Genomic DNA, 14,681 nt, shown 5'->3' with positions numbered 1-14,681 from the left:
TCATTTTTCATTGGGATTTTGAAAAGAAAATGGCGATGTTTCTCAGAGACGAATAGTGAGACCTCTTCACAGTCTACTATAACGACAACATATTTTCCAGTTTCTTGCTTGTGTGCTTGTCATCGTGATATCACACATTGTCATTTCTTTTTTTGACAAACGTCATACTTGTTTATCTTAGCATCGGACAGTTCAACACACATTTAGAGATTAGTTTCGTTGTTAAGATATAGTTAGGTATGTCCTGTACGCCTTATAGCATCATCATAGGCTAAAGTGTATCAACGTAAATAACGTTACGTATGAACGAAAGATAAATTTACAATTTCTGTACGCAGAACGTACTGTATGCAGCGATCAACGTCAAAATAGCTCATTCACTGATACATATATATACGTGTATATATATATAAATGTCGCTTGCACCAGTATAAATTTAAACTACAACACGGTTTTTGCGGATCCTATCGTAGTAAAATGAACTGCTTACAATTCAAGTCTCTAAAATTTCATTTTGAAGTCAATTTGCTCCTGAAATGATCTTAACGAGGGCTTTTCTTTATTAGTACCATTGATTGGCTTCTTTTCAGCTAACGCCCGCTAACATCCACCTAAAAGAACCTAATACTGAACATATTTACACGAGAAATCGTCGTAATTTGCCGCAATGTATTGATCTGGGCCACATTCCTGTATATCACACGTAGGCGTCACGCATGGCTATTCGTGGATTTCATCCTCTAAGGAGTCACAAGGAAGGAATGTGTCACAATCAGGTTTTTTTCAGCTGATAGCCTTTTTTGATCAAATATTGTACTTAATCTTCTTTTATATAGGTGCTGTGCTATTGACTAGCTAAAACCTGTACAAATTAATGTTCCGTTAAATAACGCGTGACTCGCTAACTGACGGATCCTTGAATGCTCGAAACTGTATTGAAGCAGAACACCTAGTATTTGTCCACTCACACAGCTGTGCTCCATTGATTGTTAGCTGAGTACACAGGTTTATCCGTCGACAAAGTGAACAACTGGGCACACCTGTAAGGTGGGTCTATAAGGTTCTAAATTTATTTTTTTGCAAGCGCCAAATCGACGGCTGATTGCGCTACCCAGTAACGTTCAGCTGTGGTTCAGATAAATTTAGTAGAATGGCACTTTCCAAATAGATTTGTTTCTCAAGGCCACTATCGAATGTAGCGACTATCAAGAATGGCACAATCAAGAAGCAGCTATAGCGTAACGCTATTTGTGCCGTATATATATATATACATACATGTATTAGATTGAGGATGAACTCTTGTTAATAGATTCCATTGGTGTCGTGTTTGGAAAACGAGTCTTTGATCTTTGTATGTGATTTCTTACGGTAATTGCATTTGTGCAGTGTGCTAAGAGACATCAGTGAGAAGTTTACGTAGTAAAAATGTACCGTATAGAAACATGTCGTGTATTTTTTTCCTAATTTAAGCCCTTTGGCAACGGCTCACCACCAACTGTAGTCCATTTTGTATGCGAACAAAAACGTGATAATTGAGATAGTTTCGAATCACGACAGAAGAGTCCATTTAGCTTGACAAATGGAATGCTTCCTGAGTAGCAACTCCCAGAAAATCCAGAGACTTTTTCCATACAAGGGTTGCCTTTCGAAAAACGGGGCGTATGGTTATATCCCTTGGTTTAGCTTAGCATCATGCGTTACCACGGTGCAGCCAAGACAGCTCTAAAACATGCAAATAATGTGTATTGAGGCGCGTATAGTTTTTGTCCAAGAACAATGCGAGAAGGCAAGCAGTTGCTGAAGGAGCATGAATATGTAATGAGGAGTCAGGTAAATTTCGATAGAGACTTCCGCTATTTTCACTAGTATAAGGCGTCGATACAGTCAAGGAGGATTAAGCGACTTTAGCAGAGAAATCAATATCACACCCACGAAACTACATACGACCGTGTTTGGATTGTTTCTTGCAATCTTCTAGTATTAACTTCTTTCATGTGATGCGCTAGAAGGACCTCAGAACGGATAAGAAGCGGAACCCAAAAGAATAGCATGTCATTATGTGCTTCCGTGGCAGTGCTATGTATGTGATTTACTATACAGCTAGAGTTGTGCAGTTATTGTCCATAAAAAAGGAAAAAATAGATATATATATATATATATAGCAAGCGAATATAAGTTACCAATATTTGATCATATAATAAAGTGAACTTTTTTCGCTTCCTTTTTTTTATTTTACGATTATTGCTACTACTGGTATATAGAAAATTATGATGCGTTATTGTGTAAACGAAGCGACTAATCATTGAAATAATATAGTAATTTTTTTGCCAGTTTTTTGTAGGAGCTTAACCGGTGTTTGTTTTCCCTAAACTGTGGTATTTATCTTTACATATCCGGTCAACAAGTGGGGTAACTGTGACAAGAAGTTAGTTATGCGGAGGTGTAAAATGTCGGCTACGTGATATAATTTGTTTTTAAAATTTTTTTGATTAGTTGTCTGATGTCTTTTCACAACCAAAATCGAGCTGTTTCACAGCCCCAAAAAAGCTTTAAACTCAAGCATTAAATTCTACTTACTTAAAGCTCGGAATCGAATTTTATATTTATATATATAGCAGTGTTTCTGAAGATGCATAGTTATACAAAAAGAATGATCAATAACGCTATTCCTTATAGCCATTGCTCACTTTAAAGCAACTATGCGACCTATATATATATGTCCATAAAATATCAATTTTCACATTTAGTTTGTGTCTTACTATGTTTTCGATTTATTTCATAGGAGCATGAAGCAACGCAAGCGTAAATCCCCGTCGGCGCAAGCTTGTTTTACTGAAAGCGAGAGGGAAAGTTCTCCCCGAAAACGCAATGTGTCTTGCCCCTGGGACATGGTGCCGCCAGAAGTGGGAACTCGTGTCCTTAGCCTTCTTACGGTTCAAGATTTGTTCCGTCTACGAAGAGTGGACCACCGATTTAAGGAGCTCGTCGACAGCCACCTAGCTACCACGAGGGTCGTTAGCTTTTCCACTGAGTCCGAGACTATCCCGTGGGCGAGGGCAACTGGCCTGGTGACTGATAAAAATGTTGTTCCCATATTTGCACACTTCCCTAGAGTTGAAGAGATTCGTGGATTTGCGTTCAGCAATATTTGCTTTCGGCGAGTCACGAGGTGAGTGGTAAAAAATTTTTAAAAAAATCATGTCAAATACTCGCAGGATTTTTACAACCAGCCTCTTGTTCTTGTCTGCCATCATCACAACCGACATACCTGCTAAAACCGGTTGTCCTTAGATCGAACGTCTTCATACCATTTCGGCTGCTTCTATATAAGCTGCGACATAAACAGTTCATTGTACCGTCTAACATTACAACAGTGGCGGGTCTCTTTATGAGTGATTGCCTGTAGTATCAAATTTATCTCCTGGCCAGAAAAGGGACATTTAAACTATTTTAGTGATCTAGTTTGTTTATTGCGTTACCGAGCAGATCTCTCGAGCGTTCCGGATGCCTCTCTTATCGTGGTCTTATATGGGCTTTTCGGAGCCTCCATCACCTTCGCAGAGTGTCTACAAACGATGTTGCTCTTGCTTCATGGCTTATGTCGACTTTTCCCCGGGTATATGTGGACCTCTCATTTTCAGGTTATGTCAAACTTCTCCCCTGTCCCGTGAACGTTCCTCGTTGGGTGAGTTTGACCAGCATATCATCTTATTTACCTTAGTATTTAATTGTATAGATGCCTACTTTTTTCAGTGCACTTTTAGTTAGCGCTAACTCCACAATTGCAGTTAACTTTTCAGCAGTTAACTGTCTATATGCGATCGAAAAAATGGTCTGGGAAGAATAGTGTATTCCAGCTAGATGCGGCATTTATGAGAAGGCCAAGTTTCAGAGGTAGAACATTATAGGTTGTCGTAGATGTATAAACTCTAAAGGCACAACCTTGAGTGGAAAAACGCCTTGCCAAAAAAAACTAGTAAAAGAAGTAAATCGCCGCGAGCTTAAAACTGTGCGATTACTCCATATCCAAAACCAACAAAGGGGCTATGCCGTTCATTCCTTCTTAGTAATATGTTATTGATTTTCAAAAATGGAATAGCTGTCGATAACAGGTGATCTCTTATTTTTATTTTAGGTGTTGAGTAATAAATTCTGGCTTATTAATCAGAGCCTTCCACCCTTTCCTCTCCGAGGTGACACTATTGAAAGCGTCCTACTTGAGAATGTTTCACTTAAAAGGAGGTACGTGCCATTTTATTCTGCAGTATAGCCTGCAGTGCTGTCATGTTTGTTAGGATTCGAGACCTCCCTTAAAACTCTGTGTGAGCCAAACTCAGTCCATATCTGAATAAAACTCACATCGTATTTCAGACGAACGACGGTGGAGCATTTTGAGATTGATTGCCCCAACCTACGGCAGATCGCTTTACGGAGAAACTGTTATGACATAAATAGCTGCACTTTCACCTGTCGGGTGCTCAACTCTCTAGCGAGGTTGGTTAAAATCAACTTAACGTTCACGTGCATATCATGATAAAAAGGTGAGGTCACCGGTTGGTGACTGCATCCACTTACAAAGTTTATGATGTATATGTATTGTTATAGAATTTCTTCTTCTGTTTGTTTGGGAATCTCTATTTTCTGTTGTTATATTAGTTTAATCAGAGCTGCTAAATAAGAAAATAGACAGCATCATATTTTTAACCTATATCAAAATTTTTTTGCTATTTCACAAGCATAGCGTCTATCGGCACGGACCAGATAAGCCCTTATTCTCTCTTTTGATCTGACATACACAGTTCAATATCTTCAGGTTCAAGCGAAGTCTTCATTCTGTACTTTGATAGTGATCACCATTGTGCGACTTTAAAGAATATGTTTCGCGGTATCGTGTAACTCCTAATTGTATTTTTGCATTACACAGGTGTCCTAAGCTAGAAGTGCTTGAGTTGGCAAATGTTGACTGCACCCCCGGTGAGCTGGAAGCTGTCATCTTGGACGAAGCACGTGCCGGAATGCGACCTTTTGATAAATTGCGCATGCTGACCCTCAGTGAATGCGAGACCTTTTCCATGGGCGATGTGGCTCGACTCTTGTTTTCGTGTCGAAATTCCCTTGAAGAATTGAGAATCGATCCGACCTTCTGTACATCTTCATTACTCAGGTTCGATTGTTATGACCATAGTACTACCAGTAGAAGCATACAGTATAAAATGATAGTACATTTAGTACATGTTTTTCTTATTATTGTATGTTAACAAATTGCTTATAGCGATGAAGCTCATGCAAAAGTGAACTAATTGTCACCTAGAGCAATGCACGGAAATTGCCTATTATTATTATTCTCTAATATCTTTTTGAACTTTCGATGGCTTCCTTCCGTCATTACGCTCAGGATTACCCATGTAGTTTTGTTATTTCTTCACATTATAGGGTCTTATGCGCAAGCGGTGCGGTCTTCCCGGCGCTTCGTGCTCTATACATAGGTTATTGCGGACATGACAGTTTACCGTGGGACTCTCCTTATGACGCTTTTTGTCGGCTCGACGATGAAGATTTAGCTCGCATCAGTGCGTTATGTCCGCACCTAAAGGAATTCAGCCTCAGGGGTTGCGCTTTCTTGCACGATGCAGCTCTATGGAAGGGTGACTGGACACAACTGGAAGTCCTACAGGTAAAACAAAAATTATATTTTTTCACAGGGCTAAAGTAAACCTTCACATAGATATGGGTGAAATACGTTTGGTTTAATTAAATACCAGTGGAAGTAGAAAGCTAATTTTAATATTCGTATTAATCGATTTAATTGATTTTAGTGTGTAACTAATATGTACTCGTACCCGTGCGATCCTCCAGGTGGCTTATTGTGGAATGTTGAACATAAATTCGGTAGCTGAGTTTGTGAACACGAAATGCTCATCGCTGCGTCATTTGGCCCTGCATTGTGTCACTCCAGCAACAGAAGACGGAGGTCAACTTCCTCCACTGACTGGAGAGACAGACAGTCCTGTCCAAGACTGTGCAACTAGTGGGCCAAGCGAAGATGGAGCCGCCACTGCACAGGAAGGTCAACCTCAAGCACCCCCTCCACCTGTCGCTAAGAAGGTAACACTAGCATTTACGCCAATAATCATAAATAATAAGGCATTTATTATAACTGCACAGATATATGATAAAATGTTAGCTTGACTGAGGTATTATTTGCCCAGCAGGATCTATTGCGGCGATGTGCTGATGGGCCTCGGGTAGCTGCGCGAGCAACCTCTGCACCCCTAGGAGCTCCATCTGCTGCTCGTGCTCAACTTAGCGTCGACGACACAGCTGGTGGTACCCAGGCCAGCCAAGCTTCGTGCTCATCGTCGGCGTCGTCGTCATCGTCGTCGCCTGCCGCCGAGGCGAGCCTTGGATTTAATCAGCACAGTGGTTCAAGCATTTGCCTCAGAAGTGAACACCTGGCTTCAGTTTCACTGGTCAAAAGCTCTCTTTCATATTTGTCCACCGAGTGTCCTCGTCTTGACATTGTGCAAGGTAAATGAGTTTCATTGCAACTACGCATATTGCTACTACCACTATCACAATTATTTGGTGAGAAACCAAGTCAAAGGGTCGTGAAATGTTTCTCATATGACTACATATATTATGATTCTTAAAAATGCAACTTGATTTGGTTTTTCATTATTTTCGGTTTTTCTCGGTTATTTTCAACGAATGTACATTTCTTTTGTACTTCGCTATTTATTTCAATTAATAAACATGGTGCATAAAATCTTCATAAGGTTATCAATTTGTTTATTTTCAGTGGGTCATTGTCCTCACTTACGGAGCATTGAGGTACGCGGACCGCCAGTGAGGGTAACAGTGGTAGAGTCACCACTCCTTGGAGAAACCCTATCTTCTCTTCCGCAAGGCAGCCTCGTGCTGGCACAGGATTCGCCTTCAATAAGAGGTACGATGACTTCGCTCCAAATTATGCAAATGTTGACAAACACTTACTTCTAATTATGTATGGAATTAATGAAAGTAAACTTATGGAAATCGAAAATAGACGCACAGAAACTTATGTATTCTTTTTTACCAAATAATCGCTTATACACAGTCTTCCGAAAATGCGGAACATTTAATAAATAGATCCGCTCGGTCGAGCCAACGATTCACTTAACTCCTAATACATATGCCTGTTTGGAAATGAAGTCTTCTTCCATTAAAGGTAATCGAGGAAACGTTCTAACCAGTTATTAATAGCGCTGCATTTTTTTGATATAGAAGTGAACTCGGTAAGGCGCAGCGTTTGTCTGTACCATCCAGGTGCATGTCTGCTACAAGGACCGCAAAAATTCAATAGACTGATTGTGGATTTTTGCATTTCACGATGTAGCTCTAAGTTGCTGTACAATTTTTAACTTTTTGAGTAAAATACCTTTTCTAGGTCGATGTACAAAATTAAACTCATTTTGGCGCTTTGATTAGAATTACCATTTTCGGGTTATTTCGATTTTTCTGCAATCTGTACCGTTCGTTTTTGAAAAGTCAAGGACACTGATTTATTTAACTATAATGCATAAAAGCGTAAGCTGTAGTTTGTACAATATAGTTAAATGTAATATTTCCCGAAATAGTTAATTATATTTTACAGTCGTTTCAAATTTCTTTACGTGTGCGATCCTTTACAGTTCCAATTTTATCATTCATAATGATAATTTTTACAAGACAGAAATGTAGAAATGCAACTACTGCAAGAACAATGCCATCACATTTTAACTTTTGCTACGTGTAGCTATTTCTGGAATAAGCTTTATGCCATCTGAAAAATATTTTGACTTACGGTGTAATTAAGAGAAGGACTTGATGACTCATTTTATGAAATGCAACTTAACATAGTAGATTATATTTTCCAGTTTATCGTAGGTAACACAACGGCTATAGCGTGCAAAAAAAGGGCATCGCGGAATTTACTCAAGCACATCTAGAGAGGCCCATTTGTTTTGTTTCTATATCTTTATCTGTATTTTTTAAACTTTTTTTAAACTTACGGATTATATAAAACTAATATTTATAGTTAGAGAAACGTATAAGAAACGTATATAAACTACAATAAAACCTCCTATTCGACTCTAAAAGTTTTACTAATGTTCATGATAAACTGTCTAGAACTGTGCTTATTAAGGGAACAACAACTGAGGTATTTTTTGTGGCATATTTGTTCGTTGTAGTAAACCTATATTTTCTACTTTAATACTGTTCTTGGAAACGTTCTTACCGTGTTAAAAGCTCTAACTATATTTTTTGTGCAAGAACTGTTGATTTTGACCTTGATTAAAAAATCTTCAACAAATATTTGTAAACGTATGAACTCAACCAATATGTTCACCTATCATCGAACAAGGTTTAGAACATGCCAATATGGTATTTTTTTACATCTTTCTGTTGTTAGTTGTTATTATAGGCGTTCATTGTAATGATGTGGCGACAAGAATGACCAGCGTTATTATGCCTATCTTGACCGCAAAACGATTCGATATTTCGACTCAAATGAACGATAGTAGTTTTCAATACTACTGTATTCACAGTTGCCTGTTCATGATTTGACCTTTCGTCAGTGTCACTAACCGAACATTGTTTCAAGCCGACTGTTGAGAGGTTTGGTTGTCCTTGCTGCCGAACAGACGACCCGAGACGCTTCTGTGGGGGTGGTAGGTTGCTTCGAACATCGGAGACTCGAAAGTCGCGTACGTCTACAGAGCATATATTGACCTACAGAATACTCAATAGCGATATGTGCCTAGGTAACCTTACTGATATGGATGATCTGAATACATGCTCCAGCCATCTCCTAACGAGGCCACCATAAGGCACACTATAAGGCTTGCCTAATCTTGCCCTATTTCTTGTTTTTTGAATGTCGTAAGAAGCGAAATGTGTTTTTCACAGCTTTTGTTCCGTCTAGCGTTGTAAGCAAGATGTACAAACAAATTGACATTACACTGACCGACAAGGCCACACCATAGGCCCCTGCTGATCTACCTGCTAAATGTTATGCCGAGTACGACTAGGGGACGTCTACATCTGAAAGTTGATGGCGAAAGCGCTCGTTCATGTATCTTACTTAGTAGCGCCAGCACAAAATTGCAACAGGTCATTCACGGTCCCTTCGACGGGGTGGCTTATCCTTACATCGCCTTTTTTTGCCAGTTTCTTAGTTTCCCTAATCTCTTTTTCTCAAGCTATTCAGCCTTGTATTCCCCTCATAGCCATCCTCTCCAAATGTCCCCGTACTACGTTACCGTTTGCCAGACTCTGAATTGCGAACCCCTCTGTTCAGTTCATTCATGATGCATTGACCTTGATCTCTTCTGCGAAATGGGGAAAGACAAGCGGGGGTTTTCTGGATGTCGCGGCGGGGCCGTGTTTCACGATGACACTCTTGTCTCTCTATATGATTCCTTGTCGACAGATATACAGCCAGCACTTCTTCTACTGCTGCGACGGCCCCACGTGCCGGCCAACGTTGGTGTGGCTGCCAATGGCGACACATGTGATGCGAAGCAAGATTGTGTGGCGCCTAGCCGATTGTCATGCTGTCACGATGTCAGCAGCTTGCTAGAAGTTGATTCTATCGGCTGTGGTCGCTGCTGGAGTTCCGGTGGAGCCTGTCGAAGGCGTCCCTAGCCTAGCTGGCGTCCTGGACCCGTAGTCCGGACTCAGTCGAGAGGTATCGGCTAAACACTGCCGTGTTGTGGGCGTTGACAGACTCGGAAATTACTGCCACTGACCACGACTACGGTTACGGACCGACTCAGCCGATACGAGTTCGGCTTCTGGCAGCTGTGGCAAAGAGACTGACCTGATCTGACACTGTGTCTCCTACCTACGTACCACCTCCTACGAACCTCTGCAATCGAAGCCAAACGAATCGAGACGAATTGAGACAACTGATGAAACCCAACTGATGATGAGCGCAGACAAACGAAATCACTACACACGTCTCATCAATCAGCAACATTCAGCCTGTGTGTGTGTGTGTGTGTCCGCAACGCGAGACAGTTCTGTCATGCTGACAGCGTGGGATTGTTGTGTGGCTGGCAGAACCTCGTCGGCTTAACATACGACTTGGACACACGGGGATTCGAGACGTGATGGCGTTACTGAAGGTGTCGTAGGTGTCATATATACTATATATTACGTTCATTATATCTTCTACTACTACAACTACAGCTACAATCAACCACAAGCAGTACAAAGACAACAGCTACATGTCCCTGCCATTTCCCCATTTAGAACTGTTGCCCACGTTAGCCCAGTTCGTTGCGCTAAAGAACTTGAAACTTCAATCGTTCATAGAAAAAGTTCAATACACCACCACCAGCCAACAATTCTCGTTAACCTCCATTGTGGCTTATATCTCTCTCTTTCTCCCTCCCTTTCTCTCTCTATTGCTCGACCATGATGTGTTCGTTGCTACATCTTGATTCTTGACCTCACAGAGCAACCCCACCTATTCTGCCGGCTTCTTTGTGACTGAGATTGGCGTGCGAATAGTTGCAATATAGTATATAAGAGTTCTTCACAAAAAAAGTAAAATAAATTATTTTCACTTCTGAATCAAGCAAGCGAATCTACTAAGTAAATCGAATGCGTCTAGCAGATTTTCCGTTGGAGACGGAATGAAACCCTTGGCGATTGTGCGATGCTGCGATTCAAATGCAAAACCACCTCGATCACCTGTTTTAGTCTCGAATACCTGGAAAAAAGATAAAACAAATAACACAGTATCTATTCCATCATCAATCAGACAGCGGAATATCATTTAAGACCTAGACGTTCCTAGCAGATTGTACGATCTATGCTGACGAGTAGGATGACGAGGTTAATCTTTGCTATCCGAAGTCGATGCACGTATTCTACAGGAATCAAACGACCGATCAAAGCGACCTCCTAAATTCCGTAGAGTCGTTATTCTCAAAGCAGCAGAAAAATAATGCCATTATTCAATTGCACATGCGTTGCAATGGAAATTCTAGTTCGGCTGCTATGCTATTTCAACACGATTGCTAGTAAAGGCTGCCATGTAGACAATACAACGCGTCCGCGTCGACAACCGTTCCAGTGTTACGACCGTCCAAGCAGTTGCTTTTGCATATTGTTCCGCGATTTTCATTAGACGATTTGTCTTTGTTCTGGTATATTCCAATAATGCATCTGCCTAGCCGCCGACTCTTTCTTCAAACTGCCGCCGCCCAAAAAACTATACAGACATTATGCCACCGCTTCTTACAGAGTCACATTTAGTAACACAAAACCTGCAGAATGCTCAAAAGCGTGGCATGACAATTTACACGGATGGAAACTGACTAACAGTTTGCTGATGGGCTGGTTGTGTTTTTGCAGCTCTGGTTGGCCGCACGAAGGTGCTGTTTATGGACGCCACTGAGGTCTCGGAAACAGAGCTTTATACCGCTATTCTTCCCAAAATGAAAACGCGTCTAAACAAGGAACTAACGTAAGATTCTATTGATGACTATAATACTTAGGTATCATTTTCAAATAAAGATCTAATTTTTATAACAAAATAATTTTTTGTTTTAAACGAACAAAGAGTATTTCTTCATATCATGCTAAGAATAAAATAGTTTCAATTTGCATTTTTTAAAGTCTGTTAATACTCTACTCTACTTTAGGTGCGGAAAAGACAACCCGTCGACGACGGCTGTTGGTGTCGTGTTAGCCCGGGTTAGGGACATCGTCTAAGCTTTGAGCCGCTCTCTCCAGGACAAGGACTTGAGTAGGCAAAGTCACTAGAAAAGCTTGCTATTAAACGCAACATCCAATGGCAGAATGTCGGCAAATACTTCCTTTAACTGGAGCCTCGATTTGCTGTATCAGAGGCATCACTAAAACGCAACGTCACTGACCTCAATGTCTGCTAAACATACTCTGTAAACTGAATGAAAACATGCCTCGCCGAACATGTACAATGAGCGGAGCATCAGCATGTGTAGAGCATTTGTATTTTCGCTAACGTCAGCGTTTATTGTGTGCTCATCTAGATGTTGTTAAACAATGAACAGACTGCGACCCGCAGGCAAGCCCCGAGTACGGCGGAAATCTGCGCTATGATATGTCTTGTCGTTGGTTTCTCCTCTAGCAAAAAACAAATAGGAGGACCCCAAAAAGAACTTAGTGTTGCTTAGAAAAGATGCGTGATTATATTTGTAGACGAATTACAAATGTGATATACACGATATATATATATATAACGATTAGTGGACAGACATACAAAGAATAGTATAAACAGGCCGAGATATGTGTATAGATACTGTTTGAAATTGAAAGTGAAGGTAAAAGCGACATTATTTTCTAAGTGGGCACCGAATAGCCTTGCGTTTCAATTTACATGCTCATGCAAGCATTTCTGTTTTTGCGTGTTTCCATCACATGCGATGTTTGTGGTGCCTAGTTAGAAGGAAAACAGCGTCGATGTTCTCGATTCTACAATATATATATATATAGATGTCGATCCTAGAATGTATGTGGAATGCCATACAAGACTATCTATTCTGAAGGTGGGCGGAGTGTGTGTGAGAGTTATGTTTTTTGGCGCGAAAGCGATGGATGGACGAGCAACAGTTGGTACGGTGGCCTCCGCAGATCATACCTGTGAGCTGACGCAGTGATACCCTTTTCCGGATCGATGATGCAGCTACGAGGTGTTGTAATTGCTGTTATCTAATGGGCGCAAATGTTATAAATTAGGGCTTGTTCATGCGCCTGTTTATACACTGCCAAGTAACTTATGGAGAAGAACAGAAATCCAATGCCGCCAGTAGATGGCCCTGTTTAGTGGTTTGAAACAAGGCCAAATCATGTAGTTCATCAAACGAACTCTTTTGTAGCAAACAACGGAAATACAAAAACACCGATAAAGGACTATAGGCATGCTTGTTCCTGATATCACAGATCTCACACTTGCGTCTGATATAGCGGTGCTTCCCGCCTATGAAATCACCCCTTAGGTACACTCTAAATTCTGTCAGGAGATAACTTGGTATCAGGTCTATCGGTAACGAAGACTTCTCTGACAAATTTTCCGATTAAGTTACTTTAACCAGTAGCCTTTTACGTGTTCAGCATAAACTTCAAAATGGGTTCCATGGTTAATGATTCAACATGTAGAAGTTAGCCTACAGCCTATTTCTATAAAATGTATACTAACTTTTACATATGTAGATAAATCTCGCGAAGAATGACTCAAATTCGATTTTGAGTTTAGCATGCAAAACAGGCATACTTCATGCTCATCGTATCTGTACTGAGATGAATGGTTTGAGCTGGATTTTTCTGTGATGATTATCTGTTCTCCAAAGGATACTGAAATTCATCAATGAATATCTACGGTATTGTGTCTTTATTCTAAGATTACCACTTCATAATTCATGAGCAGCCGTTGAGACACATTGAGTATTAGTTTTGTTTTTTGCACAAAACATGTGTCTCTACGATCTGCGAAATATTCATCTAGCTATCGGAAAATATAATTGGCTCAACCATTATTGTATAAAAAACGAGAACCATCACTATTAACTTAATCATTATCATTAGTACTGCCTTGTTCAGCTCCATTTCTCGGCCACAATACCTCTTGCTATTGGCTTGAAAAGGGACTCTCGTTAGTAAGGTCACCTATTGGGACACCGTTATGACACACACACAATATATTGGGTGGCTCATGGTGGCATTCGTCTGTTGTGTAAATAATATATTGGCTGAGGTATATTTCTCGCTGAATATTGGTTGGCGTCGGCCAGCCCAATTTGCATTAATAAATAAAAAAAAAGAAGTTATACTTCAGCGTGATATTATACATACAATAGTAAGACCTCAGTATTACTGACCAATCTTCCGTTGAATGTTGAAACAGATGGAAAAACATTATACATTATATATAATGGCATAAATCTAGATTATTTTAGATTTACGTAATCCATGTCAATTTATTATTACTACTATTAAGATTATTTCAGTATGACCGTGTAATGACACTTACATAGATTCAATGTATCATACAACTATTTAAATACATAAAGAATTATAAAAATCGCTTGTTGGCGTCGTCTTAAGTATTACTGAGCAGATAAATACATGAAAACAAATGGTGGAATTTATAAAATATGAGATTCAATTAAAGAAAAATCGTAAAGGTAAAATTCAACGAAAGTGAGAAATAAACATAAAGAGAAAAATAAAGAGAATAAATAAAAAGAGAAGGAAACTTAAGACGACGATGGCAGTTACAAGTCCGATTCCGACCCATATTCATGAATAAACATAGAAAACATCAAATATACATATATACATGCATATATGATTGTTGGCATTCTGTTACAATGTACACATGATTAATTAATTATAACAATATTAATAATAAATTTTGAGAAACTGTCGAGCCCTTGTGTTTTCATATCTTTTCTTCTACCTAATTTACATTTTCGAACACAGAGCACTTAACGCTTAAAAAAATGATGACTGAGGTCACGTTAGATAGATAAATCTGATTTTAGGTTTACGTAATTATACTAAACGTTTTTAAGATATCGTAGGTAGATTTAGTTTAGTGGACTACTTGAAATAGGAAGGCCAACAATTTTGTAAGTTATTATTTGATTATGCTTCATTTATCTAATGGT

General features: G+C 39.7%; 1 protein-coding gene across 6 annotated transcripts; it reads left to right on the top strand.

Annotated features, from left to right (window-relative positions):
• LOC111254709 (uncharacterized) lies at positions 1–14,440 on the top strand. 6 transcript variants are annotated; one of them, XR_015317951.1, is made up of 13 exons: positions 1–1,047; positions 2,783–3,169; positions 3,487–3,685; positions 4,136–4,242; positions 4,372–4,494; positions 4,925–5,164; positions 5,434–5,674; positions 5,857–6,105; positions 6,210–6,528; positions 6,800–6,946; positions 9,452–10,153; positions 11,386–11,497; positions 11,676–11,705. XR_015317951.1 is itself a non-coding variant. In XM_086976060.1 (12 exons), the coding sequence occupies exons 1-12, from the start codon at positions 2,058–2,060 to the stop codon at positions 11,743–11,745; spliced, it is 2,217 nt and encodes a 738-aa protein (XP_086832186.1). In that variant the 5' UTR covers positions 1,870–2,057; the 3' UTR covers positions 11,746–14,440. The 6 variants fall into 6 exon arrangements, 1 of the variants encoding a protein (XP_086832186.1); XR_015317952.1 differs by lacking the exon at positions 1–1,047 and adding an exon at positions 1,058–1,830; XR_015317949.1 differs by lacking the exon at positions 1–1,047 and adding an exon at positions 1,867–2,080.
• The last annotated feature ends 241 nt before the right edge of the window (positions 14,441–14,681 follow it).

Source organism: Varroa destructor, unplaced genomic scaffold (genome assembly GCF_002443255.2).
Source record: "Varroa destructor unplaced genomic scaffold, Vdes_3.0 BEIS01000007.1, whole genome shotgun sequence".
NCBI classification, from domain to species: domain Eukaryota; kingdom Metazoa; phylum Arthropoda; class Arachnida; order Mesostigmata; family Varroidae; genus Varroa; species Varroa destructor.
This window is presented reverse-complemented; position numbering and strand designations above follow the sequence as displayed.